This window comes from Vitis vinifera, chromosome 4 (assembly GCF_030704535.1).
Source record: "Vitis vinifera cultivar Pinot Noir 40024 chromosome 4, ASM3070453v1".
In the NCBI taxonomy this organism is placed as follows: Eukaryota; Viridiplantae; Streptophyta; class Magnoliopsida; order Vitales; family Vitaceae; genus Vitis; species Vitis vinifera.
In genome coordinates, this window is record NC_081808.1 from 16,902,748 (window position 1) to 16,921,156 (window position 18,409).

Here is an 18,409-nt window from a genome sequence, read left to right on the forward strand (position 1 = left end):
GCCATCACCCCCCTGTTGCTACGCGTCTTCAACCACCCTCTTGGCCAGCCATCACCCCCCTGTTGCTACGCGTCCAATGCAGCTGGGTTCATGGGAGGTGTCGTCCCCCCCCCCCCCCCCCCCCCCGCCCCCCTTCCTTCACTAAAAAAATGAATAAATTCTACTCCCCGGGTGATTTATGAAATGCCCCTTTGTTTCAACTTATAAAAGTAAAAAGGTAATAATAAAATAATATCATCAAACCATTACACTTGGTTTAAAAATAGGGGTCTACACAAACCCATCTCATATTTTCCATAGGATTTTGCATGGTTTGCTATATTAATACAATGCACATATCTTTAATAAGATTATTATGAATGTAACCATATATATGCATGGTTTCTACCTTGGGTATGAATTCCACCATCAGCTCATGAAATAATAGTCATTTGCTTATCAAACTTACAAGTTTATTCAACCAAAAATGCATGTGTTTGACTAAAGAAAGAACAAAAAAAAAAACCCTAATTAAAATCTTAAGCATACACTAAGAGCTTAGAAGAAGAGAACTCCCTCAGAGTACTCTTGCTTCCATCCATGGCTTAATTTGTACCACTAAACAAACGAGAAATTCGATGCTTCTTTCCTACTGAAGTATCATGCCCCGATGAAAAACAAAAACAGAAAAGAAAAGAAAAAGAAAGATAAAATTGGTATACTTGACAAATATATGACAAATGGAACTAAGAATCCATTTGACAGTGGTTTTATGAAGTGTTTCTAACATTTTTAACACTTAAAAATTTGTGTTATTTAAGTGTTAAAAATAATAAAAACGTTTTTTAAAATCACTGCAAACGCAGTTTAAATATGGAAAAATTTTAATGGCAGTATGTGATCATAAGCTGTTGCTGTTATGGCTTGAATTTGAGCCCCATTCATTGGATCCCGTCACAGCGCTATGACACTCATCTCCACTGTCGTGGTCACCCTGCTCACTTCCATCCCGGGACGGCCTGTTATGATCGTGCTGGTGTTCCTCTTCGCTCTCCTCTTCACTCCCCTCCTGTGACCCGCTCTTGCTGCAATCGCTGCCTTCATCCTCATGATCAGAGGTGTGTTCTGAGCTGTCTCCGCCCTTTTCATGGCCACTATCGGCCGGAGGAAGACTTGGGAGAGGGGTGGTGTCACACATATTTTCCTCTTTAGACGCTACAAGGAAGCTAAGGGTTGTTACAACGTCGCTGATCAAGGGGCGCACTGATGCCTCCTCTTGAAGACACATTGCTGCTATTGCCACCGCTTGATTCAGGCTCTTCTCCGGAAACCGCCTCTTGAGAAGGGGATCCGCCATTTCTGGGAACTTTTTGGGGTCCCTGAACTTGGGTTGTGCCTGTTCAAACTCAGGTATTACGCACAGAATCTCACGAAAATGGGAAATTAAGTTAGCAGATTGTGATGAAATTAATGGGAAAATGTACCCAAGAAACGAGATTTTGCTCATCCATTGGCCTAGTCGTGTCGATGGCTTTTCGACCGGTGATGAGCTCTAGTAGAACGACTCCGAAGCTGTATATATCTGACTTCAAAGTAAACTGACTGTCCCTTGAATACTCAGGAGCACAGTAGCCATAAGTCCCCATCACCCGAGACACTTGCATCTTATCGCCAACAGACTTGGCCTTGCCCAGCCCGAAAGTGGAGAGTTTTGGATGGAAATCTCCACACAGCAAGATGTTTGACGACTTTAAATCTCGGTATAGAACCGGGGGATTAGCCTTTTCGTGCAAATACTCGACACCTCTGGCAGCCCCTAGAGCTAAATTCATTCTTGTAGGCCAGCTTAGTGGTTCTTGGTCTGGTTTCATCTCTGCAATAGATTTTGGTGTAAGGGTGGAAAGCTTAAACTACCAATTTGACTCAAAAGCTTCAATTCTTTTATAGCGTGCAAAAACTTTACATTTCTCGGATTTGGATTTAAACCTTAACTAACATCTGACAATTTTTTTTTAGTAAATAAACTTGAGGTCTCCCAAAAAGGAATGAGGCTCTCCATGAGTAGAAATTTTTGAGTAAATATGTCAATACTGTATATCAAATGGACATAGCTAGTCTCGTGTTGTATAGAGCTTACCAAACAGATGATCAACCAGAGAACCCAATGACATGTATTCACACACCAAAAGCCTCTGCTCACCATCAGCGCAGTATCCAACTAGATTGACCAGATTTTCATGGTCCAGGAGACTCAGCATCGAAACCTCCTGAAGGAACTCCTTGTTTCCATGCAATCCATTCCTGTCTAGTTGCTTCACAGCAACATCCTACGAACAATAACGAAAAATCAAAGAACTGAGGTTAGTTGTTGCCGCCAAAAACCGATAAAATCCAGGAAGAAACACCAAGTTCTTATTAACCTGCCCACTGTTCTCAAGTTGTCCCTTATACACTCTTCCGAATGCACCTTCCCCCAGTAGACATTCTTGACGGAAATTCTTCGTTGCAGAGGCCAGTTCCCAGAAAGTGAAAGCTTTTACATTAATATTAGGTCCACCGTCGGCTTTTGGAGTTTCATTTCTGTTCCTGGCCTCTGGACAAGAAACAAAATGAATTTTAAAATGCTTTTAATCATCTATTGGAATATACTGATAATGCAATTTACTAAAGGATGGAATGAAAACATTTTTGAAGTATAATTTCAAATATAAAATTCAGTTTCACAACTTACTTCTCTGCTGACTGTATAAATCAAATGTTATCCCAAACAGCCTTGGAATTTGAAGGCTACAAACTATTGAACGTTAAAATGTAAACTATTTTCACAATTTCCAGATTCATAGAATCTCATGAATTAGAGGAAGGAAACCCATGTGTTTTTGCTGGATAATTCCACTGCAAACCAAGGCCTGAAGGAGGGTCAATGGATCAAATAATTATCCTATGTTCATTCCCACATTTTTCATTGAGTTTAGGCATTGGGGTTTTGCAGCACAAACTAAAAATGCGTTTGGGAGTGATTCTAGGAAGTGTTTCTAGCATTTTTAATACTTGAATGATAAAAATTTTTAAGTAATAAAAATATTAAAAGCGCTTCCTAAAATCACTATCAAACGGGCTCTAAATGGGAACAAAAAATTCAGAGAGTTACTAATTTTCAAGTAATTCTTCGAAGGCGAGGATTATAACAAAAGCTAAGTCAATATTAAGAACCATGTAATTGAGTTTGATCGAAACAGAAAATAATTAATTATAACAAAAGCTAGGTGAATATTAAGAACCATGTAATTGAGCTTGATTGAAACCAACAAGAATTTATCAGTCAGGAGAGTAAAAATGTGTATATATTAATGCTTTTAACAAACTAGCTAGGTCAATTATACGTACAAAGCACTGCATGAAGGTTAAATACACACCATGAGGAGGTGATTCACTAGAAGATCTAGAATTGGCGTCCTTGCTATTTGTTTTCTTAACCTTGGACGTGAAACAAGGGAAGCAACTCATGTCTCTCGATGAATAATCTCAAACCAACAAAACCCAGATACAATTTCACGCAAACTTGTGCCTATTCAAGCTCCCTGAACGTGTAGAATCCCCAAAACCTGACCATGCAAACAAACAAGCGCCAAAAACCCGAGAATGAATAAAAGGGTTGGCAGTGGATGAGATTTTAGAGGAAGGAAAAGATGAAGAGAAAGCAAAGAGGAGGGAGAGAGGAAGCGAGAAGTGCAGGGTCCCCCAAGAAAGGTGAAGGACCCTGTGAGAGAGGGAGGCTATTGGAAACGCAAGGACAAGAAACCATTAGGAGAGGAAAGCATGGTTTTTGGGAAGAAAGTGTGGGAGGTCTCCTGGGAGTTTTCCTTGGGAGCTTCCTGAGAAAAAGGGGGAGTTTTGAATGGAGAATTTGCGAGGAGAGGAAATGTGGGGATCCAAATTGGGGTGAAGAATGAGAGGAGAGTGTCCAGTTAGCCATTGAAATTTTGGTTAACGGTTTATGGACTTTGACTTGCATTTGGTATTAACTTCTAACAAAATAAAATTGATAGAACAATGGATTATTACATGTCAAAGTAGTTTGACAAGTTATTGATATTTAATTTCAAATAAAATTAAAACTATTTATGTTTTATGTCCACTCATTGAAACTCATTCATGTAGTATATGAAGGGAGTAATTAGCATGACTATTATTAGCTAATTCTTCAAAAATGTCCAAATAGATATAGTTAGTTTTTGTTTCAAAAATGGTTGGTTGATGTTGAAAAATATCGATATATCCTCTCTCTCTATATATATACGATTAATCAATTTTCGAATTTTAATGATTGGTCAAATACATTTTTCCTTTTCATAGTATATTAACATTACATAGTGATGTTTCTAATTATTTTGTTTGTACTTCTGTGGATCATATGTCTTGGATCTTCAAAATTGGACAGTTTCATCAATCAGAGATGGTGCATGTTAGATGGTTAAGACAATGTTTTTGCCATAAAAATCATTTGATGTTCTTTAGGTCAATTTTGCAGAATTTATGCCATAGGTTCTTGTCAGTAAGGAGCTTTAGGAGGGGGGCATCTACCATGGCTTTCTGGTGATGTTTGTCAGTTGACAACAGGGAGGCCATTGTTAAGTGCCTGGTAGAACAAAGAGTTCTTTGTTTGATAGCTATTGAAAATCTACTATATGGTTTAATTATGTGTTCATGGTCCCAGATCCAAACAGAAAGAATACAAAGAGCTGTTAGCCCAATAATCAACACAACTAGCCTAGATTTTGCCTTGATAATATCCAAATCCCGCCCCTATTAGGAAAGATTTAAAAATTAAATAAACAGGTTAGGTGGGGTTCGGGTATTGCCTTGGCCTATCTTGCCCCCACCCCGCTTTGATTATATACAAAATTAATTTAATTTAATTTTTATTTTCCTTTTTAATATATAATAATAATAAAAAAATACTTTTCAATAAAATAAGTTATAAAAAATTATAATATTTTCATTATTTATTTTAATGTAATGAAAAAAAATTAAATATTTTTTAATTTTAAAAAATAAAATTAAAAAAAAAGTTAAATGAGATTGGACAAAACAGGTATAAGAAATTCGCATACCTATCCCGCCTAGTTTAATTTTTCTAATCGGATAAAGATGTGAATTATTTTGAATAAATGGGACGGAGTTAGAATAAAAACAATCTGTCTCAAATCGGCCTTGTTGCCATCCCTCTAATCCCACTATCTTTTCTTAGCAATGATAGTCAGAGTACCCATGAGGAATTCATGTTACTATTTTTCAACTTAAAACCTTTTATGAAGATTAGGACAAACTAATTCTACGCTGTGAATCTAAAACCCAATCGAGACTATTTCATTTAAGCATTCGGGATATTTTTCTATTAGTAATAGAGTTATGCCACACAAACATTGGGGGCTTCATGTCTTATTTTTCAAAGTTTTGGTAGGTCCCAAAACTTTGAACTAACTTGGGTATACCAAGCTTATAGTCTTAGTTGAAAACTACTTAATATGGTTTTAAGAGTGGTAACTTCATCCTTAAGGATTAGAAGAAGGCCTTGTCCAATTTATCATTGGATAATGGATTGGGTATGGGAATACTATGGGAGAAAAAGGATTCTTGATGTCATAAATTTGCGACTGAATGGGGTTTTTGACCAGGAGCATATTGAATGCATGCTAATGTTAGCATTGTCCTGTCATCATCCCAATTGAAAAACCTCCTTTAACTACAGAAAATATAGGATATAGTCACTTGGTAATAGCAGGGGTCATAAAATTTGTGACTAAAAATGAGCTGAATGAGGGAAAAAAATCCTGGTAAATTATTTAGTCAAGGCCACCAGGGGAATTGTGTCCATAGATGGTTGCAATTCAGTCTATAACAACGGACTGTCTACTAACGTGAGCAATGTGCTCTTATAGTAGGGGTCTTTTTTCAACCTTGTATAGGTTGCCCCTCTATATAAAATCTAGTTAAGAAAAAATCGTCTAGGACCTTCGTCCTTTGGCACTAACAAATCAACTTGATTTTTTTTGACGATCAGCTATAAGGTTCAGTTTTCTAGGGTTCTTTTTCTTACTCTCTCGCTTCTTTCCCGTTTCTCTCCCACTCAGTTACCAAACCCATTTCTTCTTTCTTCATTGTTGGTATCAATGCCATGGTGGTGGCTCATGGTATGGAACTAAGCTTTTGAACTATATTTTTCTTTCTCAATCACTACTCATTACTATTTTATTTTATTTTATTTTTTTGGTTTCACTCTCTGATTTTTCCACCATCTGGTTTTCTAGGGTTTTGAATTGCCAAGGTTTTGAGTTATTAGAGGAATATTTGAAGGCTTTTCAGGTATGAGTTCTCTATATTTTACCACATGCTCAAATTTATTTTGTTGTTTCAGTATTGCTCTGCTTTGCTCTGGTTGTTATTTAGACTTTTGTGATGAAGATTGGTTCCATTACCTTCTCATTATTAGGGAACTGTATGTATAACATTTCAAATAGTTCACTGGAATTGACGTTTTAGCATATTAACTTATATTACTTCACACTCAAATTTGTCTTGTTGTTTCAGCATTACCTAACTTCTTTGCTATGGAGGTTCTTTGGATTCTTTGCAAAAATTTAACTTTCTTTACAATCAAATTATTGTAAAATGCCTTGATCTTTATTTTTGTGTGCTTTTCATGCTTAAAGCCTTAGACAACATGGTTCAACCACTACATGGACCCTGGAATTTCATGGGGTGCCCCATGTAGGTTCCATTTGGAATCAGTACTACACCGGTTCCTTTCCAATGACATGCCTCATTCCATGCTCTCCCCAATGCCTTCCAAAAACACAAAAATGATTACAATTTAGTAATAGTATAGATCTAAACATGAAAAATTTGAAACAACATTTTTTCTATAGTCATCACCTTGCTGTTGTCAAATTCTCCATTTGCAATTGCACCATAGTTCATCACATTGAAGACCTTTAGTTGACATTGAGCATCTCTAATCCAAACAAACAAGATTATCAATAGAAAAATTCTAGTAATAGCCACTTGTAGACCCATTTCTTATTGTTCTTCTGCACCCTTTTGCTTTGTTCTAAATATATTATATATTACAAGGGTTGAAACATACATGGAAATGTAGAATATAGAGTGTTTCTTTCCTATATGATAACTTTTTCCTTTTAATTTTTTTTCTATTGGGTATGGTCTAATATTTTGTCTAGCATTATAAGGATTAAATTTTGATGAATGAAGGTGTGAAAATTTTTTTATGAAGGAATGGACAATCTTGTTTTTGATGATGATTAGCCATGGATTCCTTAATCTTCACATCAATTGTTGATAATAAATAGTTGCAATTAATTAGAATATGTGTATGGAAATCATAGGAGGAAGCCATGAAAGATTTCCATAAAGGGATATGTTTATATTATGGGGAGGATTAAAATCATGGGATATGAAAAGAGTAAAAAGTTATGATTTAATTGCAATATGGAAAAGATAAAATCATGGGTCATAGGAAACATAGTAGAGTGGTATAGGGGAGAAATAGGGTATTACTATTACCAAACAAGAATTTACTTGGAAATGTATAATTAAAGGAGTAAAATGATCTATAATGGAGTAAAAATGGGAAGAAGTTAGAAAATTAAAAAGAAAAAATTGTTATGTTTGGAAAAAGGTCCATCAAAAGCATAATTTTTTTCTCAAGACAATGTCTGGTTTGTAGAAAATATAAGAAAAGAAACCAAGAAAAAATTAGAGAAAAAAAATATAAATTTCTTTTTTACCATTTGGTTGTTAATGAAAAAGTTGAGGGAATATTAAAGTAATTAGAAATGCATTTTTCATTTCTAATTTATTTTGCTGATTTGGCTCTTATCATAGTGTCTATATCATGTAAGTGGTTGAGAACACATAGGTTGAGCATTTGGTTTCACTTGTTACAAATGCTCTTTAAGGAGCTATTGGTAAATTTTTGTTGTTTCTTTCTAGTACAGGAATTTTTTTCAATTAAAAAGGCTTATTTTATTAACTGTTTTAAGTCCCTGCATAGGACCAATCCTCTTCTCGCCTACCAGAACTGAAGGCTCTTTACGAGAAATGATAGGAATATTAAAGCAATTATCTAATTTGCAGGTTCTTTTTTGGATCCCTGATTTTTCTGTTTTGTTGTGGAGATGCTCCTTTAACTCTCTTTTCAAGGAAGTCTCAACTACAAATCTACCTTCTCATTTATATTTTCAATGGGGCTTTAAATTTATGAAAGAGACCTTATTGAAATTAAGCTGGAAGAGGCATCAAGAGAACCAGGTATAGAGGTATTTGTTGCTTTCCTTTGATCTTCTTGTAAATGTTTGTACCCTTCTTAAATGTTGTGGGAAGGTATATTGCAATCCTGATGAACATATGTACTTCAAGAAGAAAAGAAATCATTGCAGAATTTAAAGCCCTGCATTTTTCATTTCCTGACAACATAGGCACTATGCAAAGTCAACTTCGTAAATACAAAGAGGTTGCTTCGGATGTTCACTCTCTACAGGCTAATGTGCAGTCTCTATCCAGTGTTCTTGATAGGAAGGTAAGCTTCCTTCTTGTATATAAATGATAATTTTTGCCTACAGAGGAAAGGCTAAAACATTTGCTTTTTCAAGTAAGAAAAATAGTTGGAAACTTTACCCACTAGATCTGTTGACTAGGTTGCTGATATACCAAAGTTGCAAGTTGTGGTATGATATGTTACTGTCACTTTTAGTTTACCATTAGGATATAAAGAAATAAGAATATTAGGAATAAAATTTTTGAAGTGCCATCAACTTGTACTGAATTTTATCTTCCTACTAAGATTACCCAACCCAGCATTTGGCTTGTATCCAGAAGATTATTTTTAATGCCTGCCAAAACCTCTGGTTTTGAACATACATGTCTAACTGTACTAAACATGCTTATGTGATGAAAATAATTATGTATTTCTTCTTAGTTGGATAATTATCCTAATTAAAACAAACCTGGGAAACTAATTTACATTAGTTCTTGCTGAGTGTTTTTCTGGGTCTTTGTTTCTTTGCTGGTATTAATGTATAAAAATTCTATCCTAAAGTCGCTTATAGTTATCATTAAATATAAATTAAGATTTTTTGTCAAGTTGAATTATTTTTCTTAGTGATATGGATAAATAATATGCTAAAGGTATTGAAGTTAGACTTTTCTACTACAATTCATTTCTACTCATTTTCAGTTCGTTTCGACTTCTTTTCCTCTGTTATTGCCAAAGCTTTTATTGCTTCTATAACCGGTTGAAGCACATCCCTATTCTTAAGTGTTTTAGCCCTTATTGATTGTCTAATGGCATTAGAAGGTCTTGTTACAGTGTTTTCCAAGGAGGCAGTTCTAAAGGAGCTTACTGAAGTATCCATTTGATTCTCACTTTTAATTTTTACTTAAAGCTTTACTTTACTCCATCATTGAGCATTTGTATGATGTTTTGCACATTAATATTTTATCTTCATAATATAAATTATTATATTATATTATATTATATTATTCAGTATTTAAGAAACTTCCTATGGACTGTTGTCTCCTTCTTAGGTGATTCTCCTGGTTTATTCTCCACCATATAAATCAAATTAGTTAGCACATATATTTCGTATGTGGTGAAGACTTTTAAAAGTATGTTGATAATTTAGGAAACACTTTGATTTACATATTTTATCAAAATACTCTTTATAATTAGTTGTACATATAGTTCCAAAATAAAATTAGTCTCCACCATGGAAAGTTGTTTTGATAAAAAAAAAATTAAAAAAAAATGATGGTCCATAAAATACAACCACCTAGACATACATAGTAGTGGTCATGACACAAGCAGCTCTAAATTTGTGCATCTAGTTGTGGCCACAGGTAGCTGGTGCCTGTAGTAGCATGTTGTATCATATGGTTGTTGTCACTTCTAGCTGCAGCTATACACCCCGCCATAGTTTCAAACTTATAGTCGGACTTTTATATGTGGTCATGACTACAACTTTTATTTGCGCCCCCTATATCTGCACCTTGCTACGATTCATTTTACATGTAGGGATATCCTATAGTTACATGGAGTTTGACTTTTAGCCAAGGCTACCGACTGCGACCATTAACCTACCTTCTTGTAGTGTTTTGTGTGAAGTGATGTTCACCAGAGGGAGTAAAAGCATTTATGCATTAAAATTTTAAGCCTTGATCGAATAAGTAAAAAGTTCCATCAATGTTGTACTTTGTAAATTTTAAGACCACCTATTATTGGCCCTAAATGCTCATTGAATTGAGCAATAATTATGTTCAAAATATTGCTATAAGGGGGATGGTGCTCTAAGGAAGTGAGGGGGCAGCTATGATGTGGGGCTATGAAAGGTTATAAGGCATTTATGGGAGTTGTTTCCAGAATTTCATTCATAGTGGACAATGGAAGAAAGGTCAAGTTTTGGAGAGACAAATGGTGTGCTAACGAGCCTTTATATGTGTCTTTTCCCTCCTTATTTGCTCTAGCTAGCTCTAAGGAAGCCTTGGGTGGCGAACATGTGGTTGTACTCTTTTGAGGGGGACGGTTGGACACCAAACTTCTTTAGACCTCTCAATGACTAGAAGATTGAGATTATGGATTGCTTTTGGTCAAGGTTTCAAGATAAGGTGGTGAATGTTGAAAAAGGGGACAAGGTGTTTTGGACAGAGACAAAGAGTGGATCCTTCCCTATTAAGTCCCTCTATTCTATCCTTAAGGTAGGAAGGGTAGAGCCTTTTCCTACAAGTGTTATGTTGAATGTATGGGTTCCTCCGAAGGTTAGTTTTTTTGCTTGGGAGATAAAATAGGGTAGAGTTTTGACTTTAGACCAATTACAAAGGAGAGGGTGGTCTTTAGCCAATAGATGATCCCTTTATTTTGCTAATGAGGAGTTGATTGATTGTGGAAAGGCGAGATTGTTATGAGAGCTCTTATTTTCTTTGTTCAAGGTGCAGTGAGTGATTTACTCCACAGTTAGAGAGACCACGTTAGGGTGGCACGACTATTTTATTGGAAGAAAGAGGAAGAAAGTGTGGAGAGTAACACCTTTATGCCTTTTTTGGATAATTTGGAAAGAGAAATAAGAGATCTTGTGAGAATGTGGAACCCTTTATTCAAAGGTTGAAATTTTTGTTTTTGTACAGCTTGTTATCTTTTACTAGGTTGTTTATAGAAAATTCATCTATGTCCTTAGTTGATTTTATTAATTGGTTGGAGTTAGATTGAGAGAGTATTTTTGTTTTTCCTATCCTTTTTGCACTATTTGATGGTTGTTGTGTACACCGTGCATACTTTAGTGCTTCCCTTTTGGTGCTTTAATACTATTTGCATTTATCTATAAGAAAAAAATATGTTTAAGATTATTTTGCAGGAATTTTATGAAAAAATGAAAAAATCTTCCATGCAAGCCACTCTCAACCATCTAATTAATTAGCAGCCAACCCTTCAAGAAATCTTTATTTCTTTTTGTTGTGCTATCTCCTCGATAAGATGCAACATGTTATCTTTCACCCACCCCCTCTCTCTAATACCTTATATATATATATATATATATATATATATCTTTCAATTGTTGCAAAACCTATTCCATGAAAAATGCCATGAATTTCATCCAACAAAAGATTTGGCTTTGGAAGTAAAACATGAGAAGCTAAAACCTCATCATCTAGTAATAGGCCAAAGTAAAAAAAACAATCCTAGAACATTTAGAACCTCCTTGACTTCGTTTTCTATTTCAATTAGGGTTTGGATTGCTGCTAATTGTTGTTGCTTCTACTATTTTTTTCTAGAAAATATATACAAAAAGAGATGAGCTTCTATTATTTCCATGGCAGAGAAATAACCCCATGTTGGAGCTAATTCAGAATGCATACCTTGAGCATGGTTAGAGAACCATTTCCAGACCTCATAACTTCTTGAACATCAATGTTCGCAATATGTAAAGTGTGTAAGTCATATGAAATTTTTGTTTGGAAATCAATTTGTAGCATATTGAGGCAGTCTAGTGTAGCAGGAGTGATCTGAGTTGTTTGACTATTTGGTTATGTTTCCTCCTTAAGGCTTCCTTCTTGAAATGATGTATATTTATAGCACAGTGGATGAGAGTTAGGACAACCATAGTAGATCAATTTAGGAAAGTACCATTAAAACCTAATAACCAATTTCTAGGAATTTTTATAATTTTTTTTTCTAGAATAACCAATAAGTTAATAATTTAACATCAGAAGGTGGTTTTATATTTAATTAAAATTTGTTATACTAAGATTGTCTCTTTGAGATTATGCTTTGACATTAGCTTCAACTTGTAACAAAAACCCAAAACAATAAGTTACCTAAATGAGGCCAAAATATTCTTTATAGTGGACATGTTACAAACACACTGCTCACTTGCCCTACAGTGTAGTATGGTTTAGGATTGTATTTGGTTTTGCTACCTTACTAAGATGAGTAATTTGTTTTGCTTCCTTAGAAGAAACATGCTTTTCATTTTGGATTAGTTTTTTTGTAAATCTTAGAAGGATTTCTCTTGCTTCTAGTACTTATTGATTTCAATGCAATGACTTAGTTTTGAATCATAAAAGAATAAAGGAGATTCATAGTAGCAAGGAAAGTTAATTATCATAATTTACTTGATAGAATACTGTTATTGCATGTTTCACTCTAGATTGCAGCCCTACTCCGTACAAGGCATGTTAGTGTTGGGTAGGACTTTAAGCACCTACGTGCAAAAATATTAAGGTTATGTTTGGTTCCCGGAAAGTACTAAGGAAAGAAAAAAAATACTAAGGAAAATAATTTTCTCATGTTTGGTTGTCTTATAGAAAATAATATACAAGTAAGATTAATTAAAAATTTATATATTTTCAAATTATTTAATCTTTATATTGGAAAGTGAAAATAAGTAAAATAAGTTTGAAGTAGCATGTAAAAATAATTCATTGATTTTAAATCCATTTTTATTTTCCCTTGTTTTTTCTTTCCTTCCATTTTTCCTTTCTATTTCTTTTCCCTCGCATTTTCCCTTATATTTTCTGGGAACCAAACATAGCATCAGGGTTTTCCAAGATTTCAATTTGTGTATAAAGCTTTATCTTCCAGCAATTATATCCTATTGTATTTTGCACTAACAAGATTAAGTCCAAGCCCGCCAGCTTGACTGAATGCCCAGTGAATTTTTGTCATGAAAAAACATTTTCCTTTTTTTTTTTCCCTTTATTTTCTAATTGTAATTATCCTTTTATAGTTTTATTGGTTCCTTATATTCCATATCAATAAGAAAATTTCTCACTTTAGTCCTTCATATATGCATGCATGAGACCTTAGTCTTCACATTCAATTATCATTGTGAGACAAAAATTTCTCTTAGTACATATACTAAAGACATTTAAGTTGTCAAAGAATGAAAATGGTTTTATAAATGGACTTATTTCAAGGCGACTACTTTTCAATTTGTCTAACATGTGATTAAGATTTGTTCGTCTACAAATGATACTTGAATTATCTAATTGGATAGTATAGGAAAACATAATATTTATGAAGTTACTCTGTTATGTTTGATTCATTTTTAAGAGATTTTAGAAGTCATCCCTTTGTTCTCTGGGTGCATATTTGGATAAGGTCAAATAATATGTTGTCCATTTTGTGTATTTAGAGAACCATGGGGAAATGTTGTCAAAATTTTTCTAAATGAAATCAAGCATATTAGAGGTGGATTATGTATTCCTATATGGGATAGGAACTACCACCTAAATTAGGAAGTTGGAGATGTTAGATTTTTTATATTTCAGGAACAGATGATAAAAGAAAGTTTGTATAAAGATTTACTGGTAAGCTTTGTACATCTTTTTGTATTTGGTTACTACTTTTGTTTGCCCTTTTTTATGTTGTTGCCTTTTGGAAGTTTTTAGATTTTATTTTCTTCTTTCTATTTTTAACTTTTAACGGTTCAAGTTTTGGTTTAGAAGCTTACCTTCAATTTTGACAAGGGGTTTAGTATTGATATAATGGTTTTGAATAGAATCTATGGCATGTGTGTTTTGTATTTAGGCTTAGTTATTTGTAAACTATTTTATTTTTGAGTTCTAAAATTTTAAGACTATGATTTCTCTAGGTGTCATCCAGAATAAATTTTTGGGTTTGTCTCCTATTGATGTTGCTCAACACATTACCTAGACAAGGCATGTCTTCTAACACTTTCCTTCTCTTTGGATGTTGTTTAATTATATTAATATACGTAAAACAAAGATTTCATTGCCAATGAAATGGTGGCTTCTCAGGTATATATGTTCCCATTAAAATCTTAAATTAGCCTCTTAGAACTGTTACATGCCAAAGAAGAAACTAAACTTAAGATTGTTCGATCACCTGCCTTAGGATCTCACAATTGGACAAGCAAGGTGCACAACATTTTGAGCTCAGTCATACAATGAAGCCAACACAAATGCCTTATTCCAATCATTGTTGCAAGCCAACTATCCCAACTTTTGATAATGCATACTTCAATAACTTTTGATAACGCCATGAGAGTTGCCATGATAGCCTCTTTAGCTAGTGTTTGCTTGATGCCCATTTCTATTGAAGTACTATAGAAGACCCAAGAAGCTTCATGGACTAGAGATACAAGGAGTGGCGATTAAGTGATAGATTATAGTGGTGTTGATTCAACTTTTTTTATTTATAATGTAGCAATGGCATTTGTGCCATTGACAACTTTTTGTATATTATTGTATTTAATAAAAAGGGGTTATGTAAAGTTGGTCCATTAGGTTGTGTTTGGGTAACATTCTTCACCTAGCCATTCACAAGGTAATAGCCATTACCTTGTCCACAAGATAACTAAGGCCTATAGTAGCAACCAATAAAACTATAGTAGCGGCTGAACTATATCCTTCTTCATATCATAATATATAGTCACGACCAACAATACTTCACCCTTATAAGCCATATCTTTAAGTTTGTTGTTTGTTTGTTTTTTTTTTACCACCTTATAGTTGCGGCCAAACCATATCCCTTTCATATCAGAATGTATAGCTACAATCAACAACACCTCGCCCTTATAACCACCTTATAACTATAGCCACCCTTAGCTTCAACCATACACTACCTTTAGTTGTAATCAAAATGATGTTGCAACCATAGTTTATAGTCATACTCACTCGTACCTATGGTTGTAGCTATAACATTTCTCCACACCCCTACGACCACAACTTGCTACGATCTACTTTATCTACACCCATATCCTATAATCATGTTGAATCTTTCTTTTAGCCAAGGTCATTGATTGCGACCAAAAACCCACCTTATTGTAGTGAGTCAAAAGCATTATTTAAAAATTCCTTCCCCCAATTAATTCATAGAACTTTTATAGTATTCCAACTTCTTTTTTTTTTTTCTGCAAAAGCTTAAAATTCTCTAAAATTTTCAAATGCCTCTAATTTGTAAGCAAGTAAAATAAACCCTATTCATGCAAGTGAAGTCATCAATAAATAGTAGAAAGTATCTACCTTTACTTAAGGACAATGTATTTATTCCCCCAATCAATTGGTAAAACTTTTATAGTATTCTAACTTTTTTTTTTTTGGCAAAAGATTTAAATTCTCTAAAATTTTCAAATGCCCTTATTTGTAAACAAGAAAATAAACCCTATTCATGCAAGTGAAGTCATCAGTAAATAGTAGAAAATATCTACCTTTACTTAAGGACAATGTATTTATTGAACCACAAATATATGCATGAATGAGTTCAAGAGGCATTTTTGCCCCCAAATTGTTTCTACTTGGAAATGGCAATTGATGTACTTCCTATAAATATAACCCTTGAAACCTACCTGATCAATATAAATAGTAGAAGACAAACCAAACACTATTTTTCTTTGATTCAACAATTTTAACCCATTAAAATCCAAGTGCCCATAATGCAAATGCCTAAGCCTTGACTCATTCTTAACATTTTGAGTTGAAGCACAATTGTCAAAACATGATAGCTAAAGATGAAAGATCTTGTTCTTAGTCATCTAAAGCATAATTATTAGCTAATTTAGGAATAAAACAAATATCATGAATCAATTTTTCATTACTAGACTTAAACTTAACTATACTATTCCCTTTGCCCTAAATTTTTACATGATTATCATCTATAAGTCATACAATTTCCTTGGTTCATCTAGGCTACAAAAAAAAAAAAAAAAAAAAAAAAAAAAAAACAAAAAAAGAAAAAAAAAAAAAAAACCCTTTATCGCTTGTCATATGGTTACTATATCTACTATCCAAAAACCATAAATAGTTCTTACTTTCTTTAAAATTAAGATTAGTAAGAAACATAATAGCTTCATTTTTCTTTTTGTTCCACAAAATTAGCCTATTGCTTTGCCTTTTCCCATAAATTTGCTTAAGTATGCCCATATTTCTTACAAAAATGGCCCTTAGTGTCCACACTAAACAACAAGAATGAATTCTCAAAAACAGCTAGAGAATAAAGAGGAGTAGAATGTAAGCAACAATAACAAAATCTTAGAGAACATACCTGGCAATCTGCACTCCAATTGCTTGATCCAAAACCCTTAAATGACCGGTGAATACGAGTTCTTTTTCTTCTCACGAAGGCAATGAAAAATTCTTCCTTTCTCCTACTTTCTCTCTTCCTTCTCTCGGAATCCCTTTTTTCTATATCTCTTAGCTTCTAAAAAAACCCATCTACTGGAAAAACCCCCCAAAATCCCCCACAAAACCACTAGATTTATAGCAATTGGCAGTCGTCCCATCGGAGGAGTCCTTTCTCCGAATTCTCTACCTCATCCACCAAAAAAAATCCTTTTTAAATTTCAAAAAAACCAATTTATGCATATCACGTAAGGAGTCCCATCTTTTCCAAAAACTTCTTCATCCCTATTTTAACTCTCTAGAAGAGTTCCTTTCCTTTTCAAAGTCTTACCAATTTCAAAATTCTTTTTCCTCTGTTGGTATATTTTCCTATAAAAACATCAAATTATCAAATTAAATAAATGAATAAATAAATGAATTAGAGAATGATAAAATAATAATAATAAATAAATGAATAAACAACAAGATAATAAACAAATAAAAAACTAAATAAATAAAAGTGATTGATAATAATGAAAATAAATTAAAATAAATAAAAAAATAAAAATATAATAAATGATTAAATAAAAGTGATTGATAATAAAAATAAAAATAAAAATAAATAATTAAGTAAATGAGATAAATGAGTGATGCAACCATATAAGTCACGCTAAGAATGTCTAATGGGCCAAGTATGCCTAAGTGGGTCTAAGTGAACCTAGACGGACCTAAGGTGTCTAAATGGACCTAAGATGATGCCTAATGGATCGGGTATACTTATACGAACCTAGGATGAGACTAGGTTGGACTAACTAAGTTTGACCCAAAGTGCACCTAAGTGAAACCTAAACTAAACTTGAAAGGAAACCAATGTCATAATGTGAAGCCTATTAAACCCCTCAACGAAAGTCCCCAAAGTGGCTCAGAAAATATAAGCTATATGAGTAGTGATGGGTCATCAAATAACTATTGTGGAGCACTGAAAGTGAACTTAAAGACATGTGTTAAAGGGACAAAATGGAGGGTCTACACCTTATTATCCTCATGGAATTCTTACCTAAAAATTCATAGAAAGTTTTAAAATTATTTTTCATTTTGACGGGAGGGAACATCATGGATATTTTCACAAATGAATCTTTTATAATTAAAGAAAATCCAATATATATATATATATATATATATATATTCCTCCACTTAAGGGGTATTTAATAAAACTTAATACTTATTTCTTGCTGACTTAAATTGATTTTAGGTTAAATTATATTTAAGTTATTAACTTAAAAATTATTGTAAATTATTAAATTGATATATCTATCCTTATAAATTATTAGTAGGATAAAGAAGGTTGAGTAATAATAGAGGTTTTGAAGTACAAAAGATATTGAAAAGGTAATGCAGATAAAAAGTTAAAATAAAGATGTAGAGTTAAAAATAAGTTAATTACTTTAATTTATTATTTAAGGTTGTTTTTAACTTTAAGTCATACTATTAAATTATTATATCAAATATACTTAATTTGTTTAATTACTTAAATTAAATTATTAAACCATTTTAAATTATTAAATTGATTTACCAACACTCCCTCAGAAACTTATTCTCCCATTATTCATTTTTAAAGATGTTTTAATAAAAAATTCCACATTTAAATTGTTGTTGGGTCAAAACACGAGGTTGTGTGTACTATAGTTTTAAAAATCGGACTGGATCGATTGGTCCAACCGTCGGTCGGTCACAGTTTCGATGTGATTCGATGAATTGGACCGGAAGATGATTGAATCGGAATCGGATCGGGTGAACC

General features: G+C 33.4%; 1 protein-coding gene across 1 annotated transcript; it reads right to left on the bottom strand.

The window, feature by feature from the left end:
* Positions 1 to 880: 880 nt before the first annotated feature.
* On the bottom strand, positions 881 to 6,278 carry LOC100251076 (probable serine/threonine-protein kinase PBL26). Its single transcript, XM_059736581.1, has 5 exons — positions 6,260 to 6,278; positions 2,400 to 2,512; positions 2,117 to 2,306; positions 1,464 to 1,852; positions 881 to 1,375 (listed from the first exon to the last, which is right to left on the bottom strand). The coding sequence occupies exons 1-5, from the start codon at positions 6,276 to 6,278 to the stop codon at positions 881 to 883; spliced, it is 1,206 nt and encodes a 401-aa protein (XP_059592564.1).
* Between the last annotated feature and the right edge of the window lie 12,131 nt (positions 6,279 to 18,409).

Excerpts from the sequence above, each read along its gene's own strand:
- LOC100251076 (XM_059736581.1), bottom strand. Across the intron at positions 2,307-2,399 it reads AACTTGAGAACAGTGGGCAG|GATGTTGCTGTGAAGCAACT; the intron begins GTTAATAAGAAC and ends TATTGTTCGTAG. Across the intron at positions 1,853-2,116 it reads TCTGGTTGATCATCTGTTTG|AGATGAAACCAGACCAAGAA; the intron begins GTAAGCTCTATA and ends AATCTATTGCAG.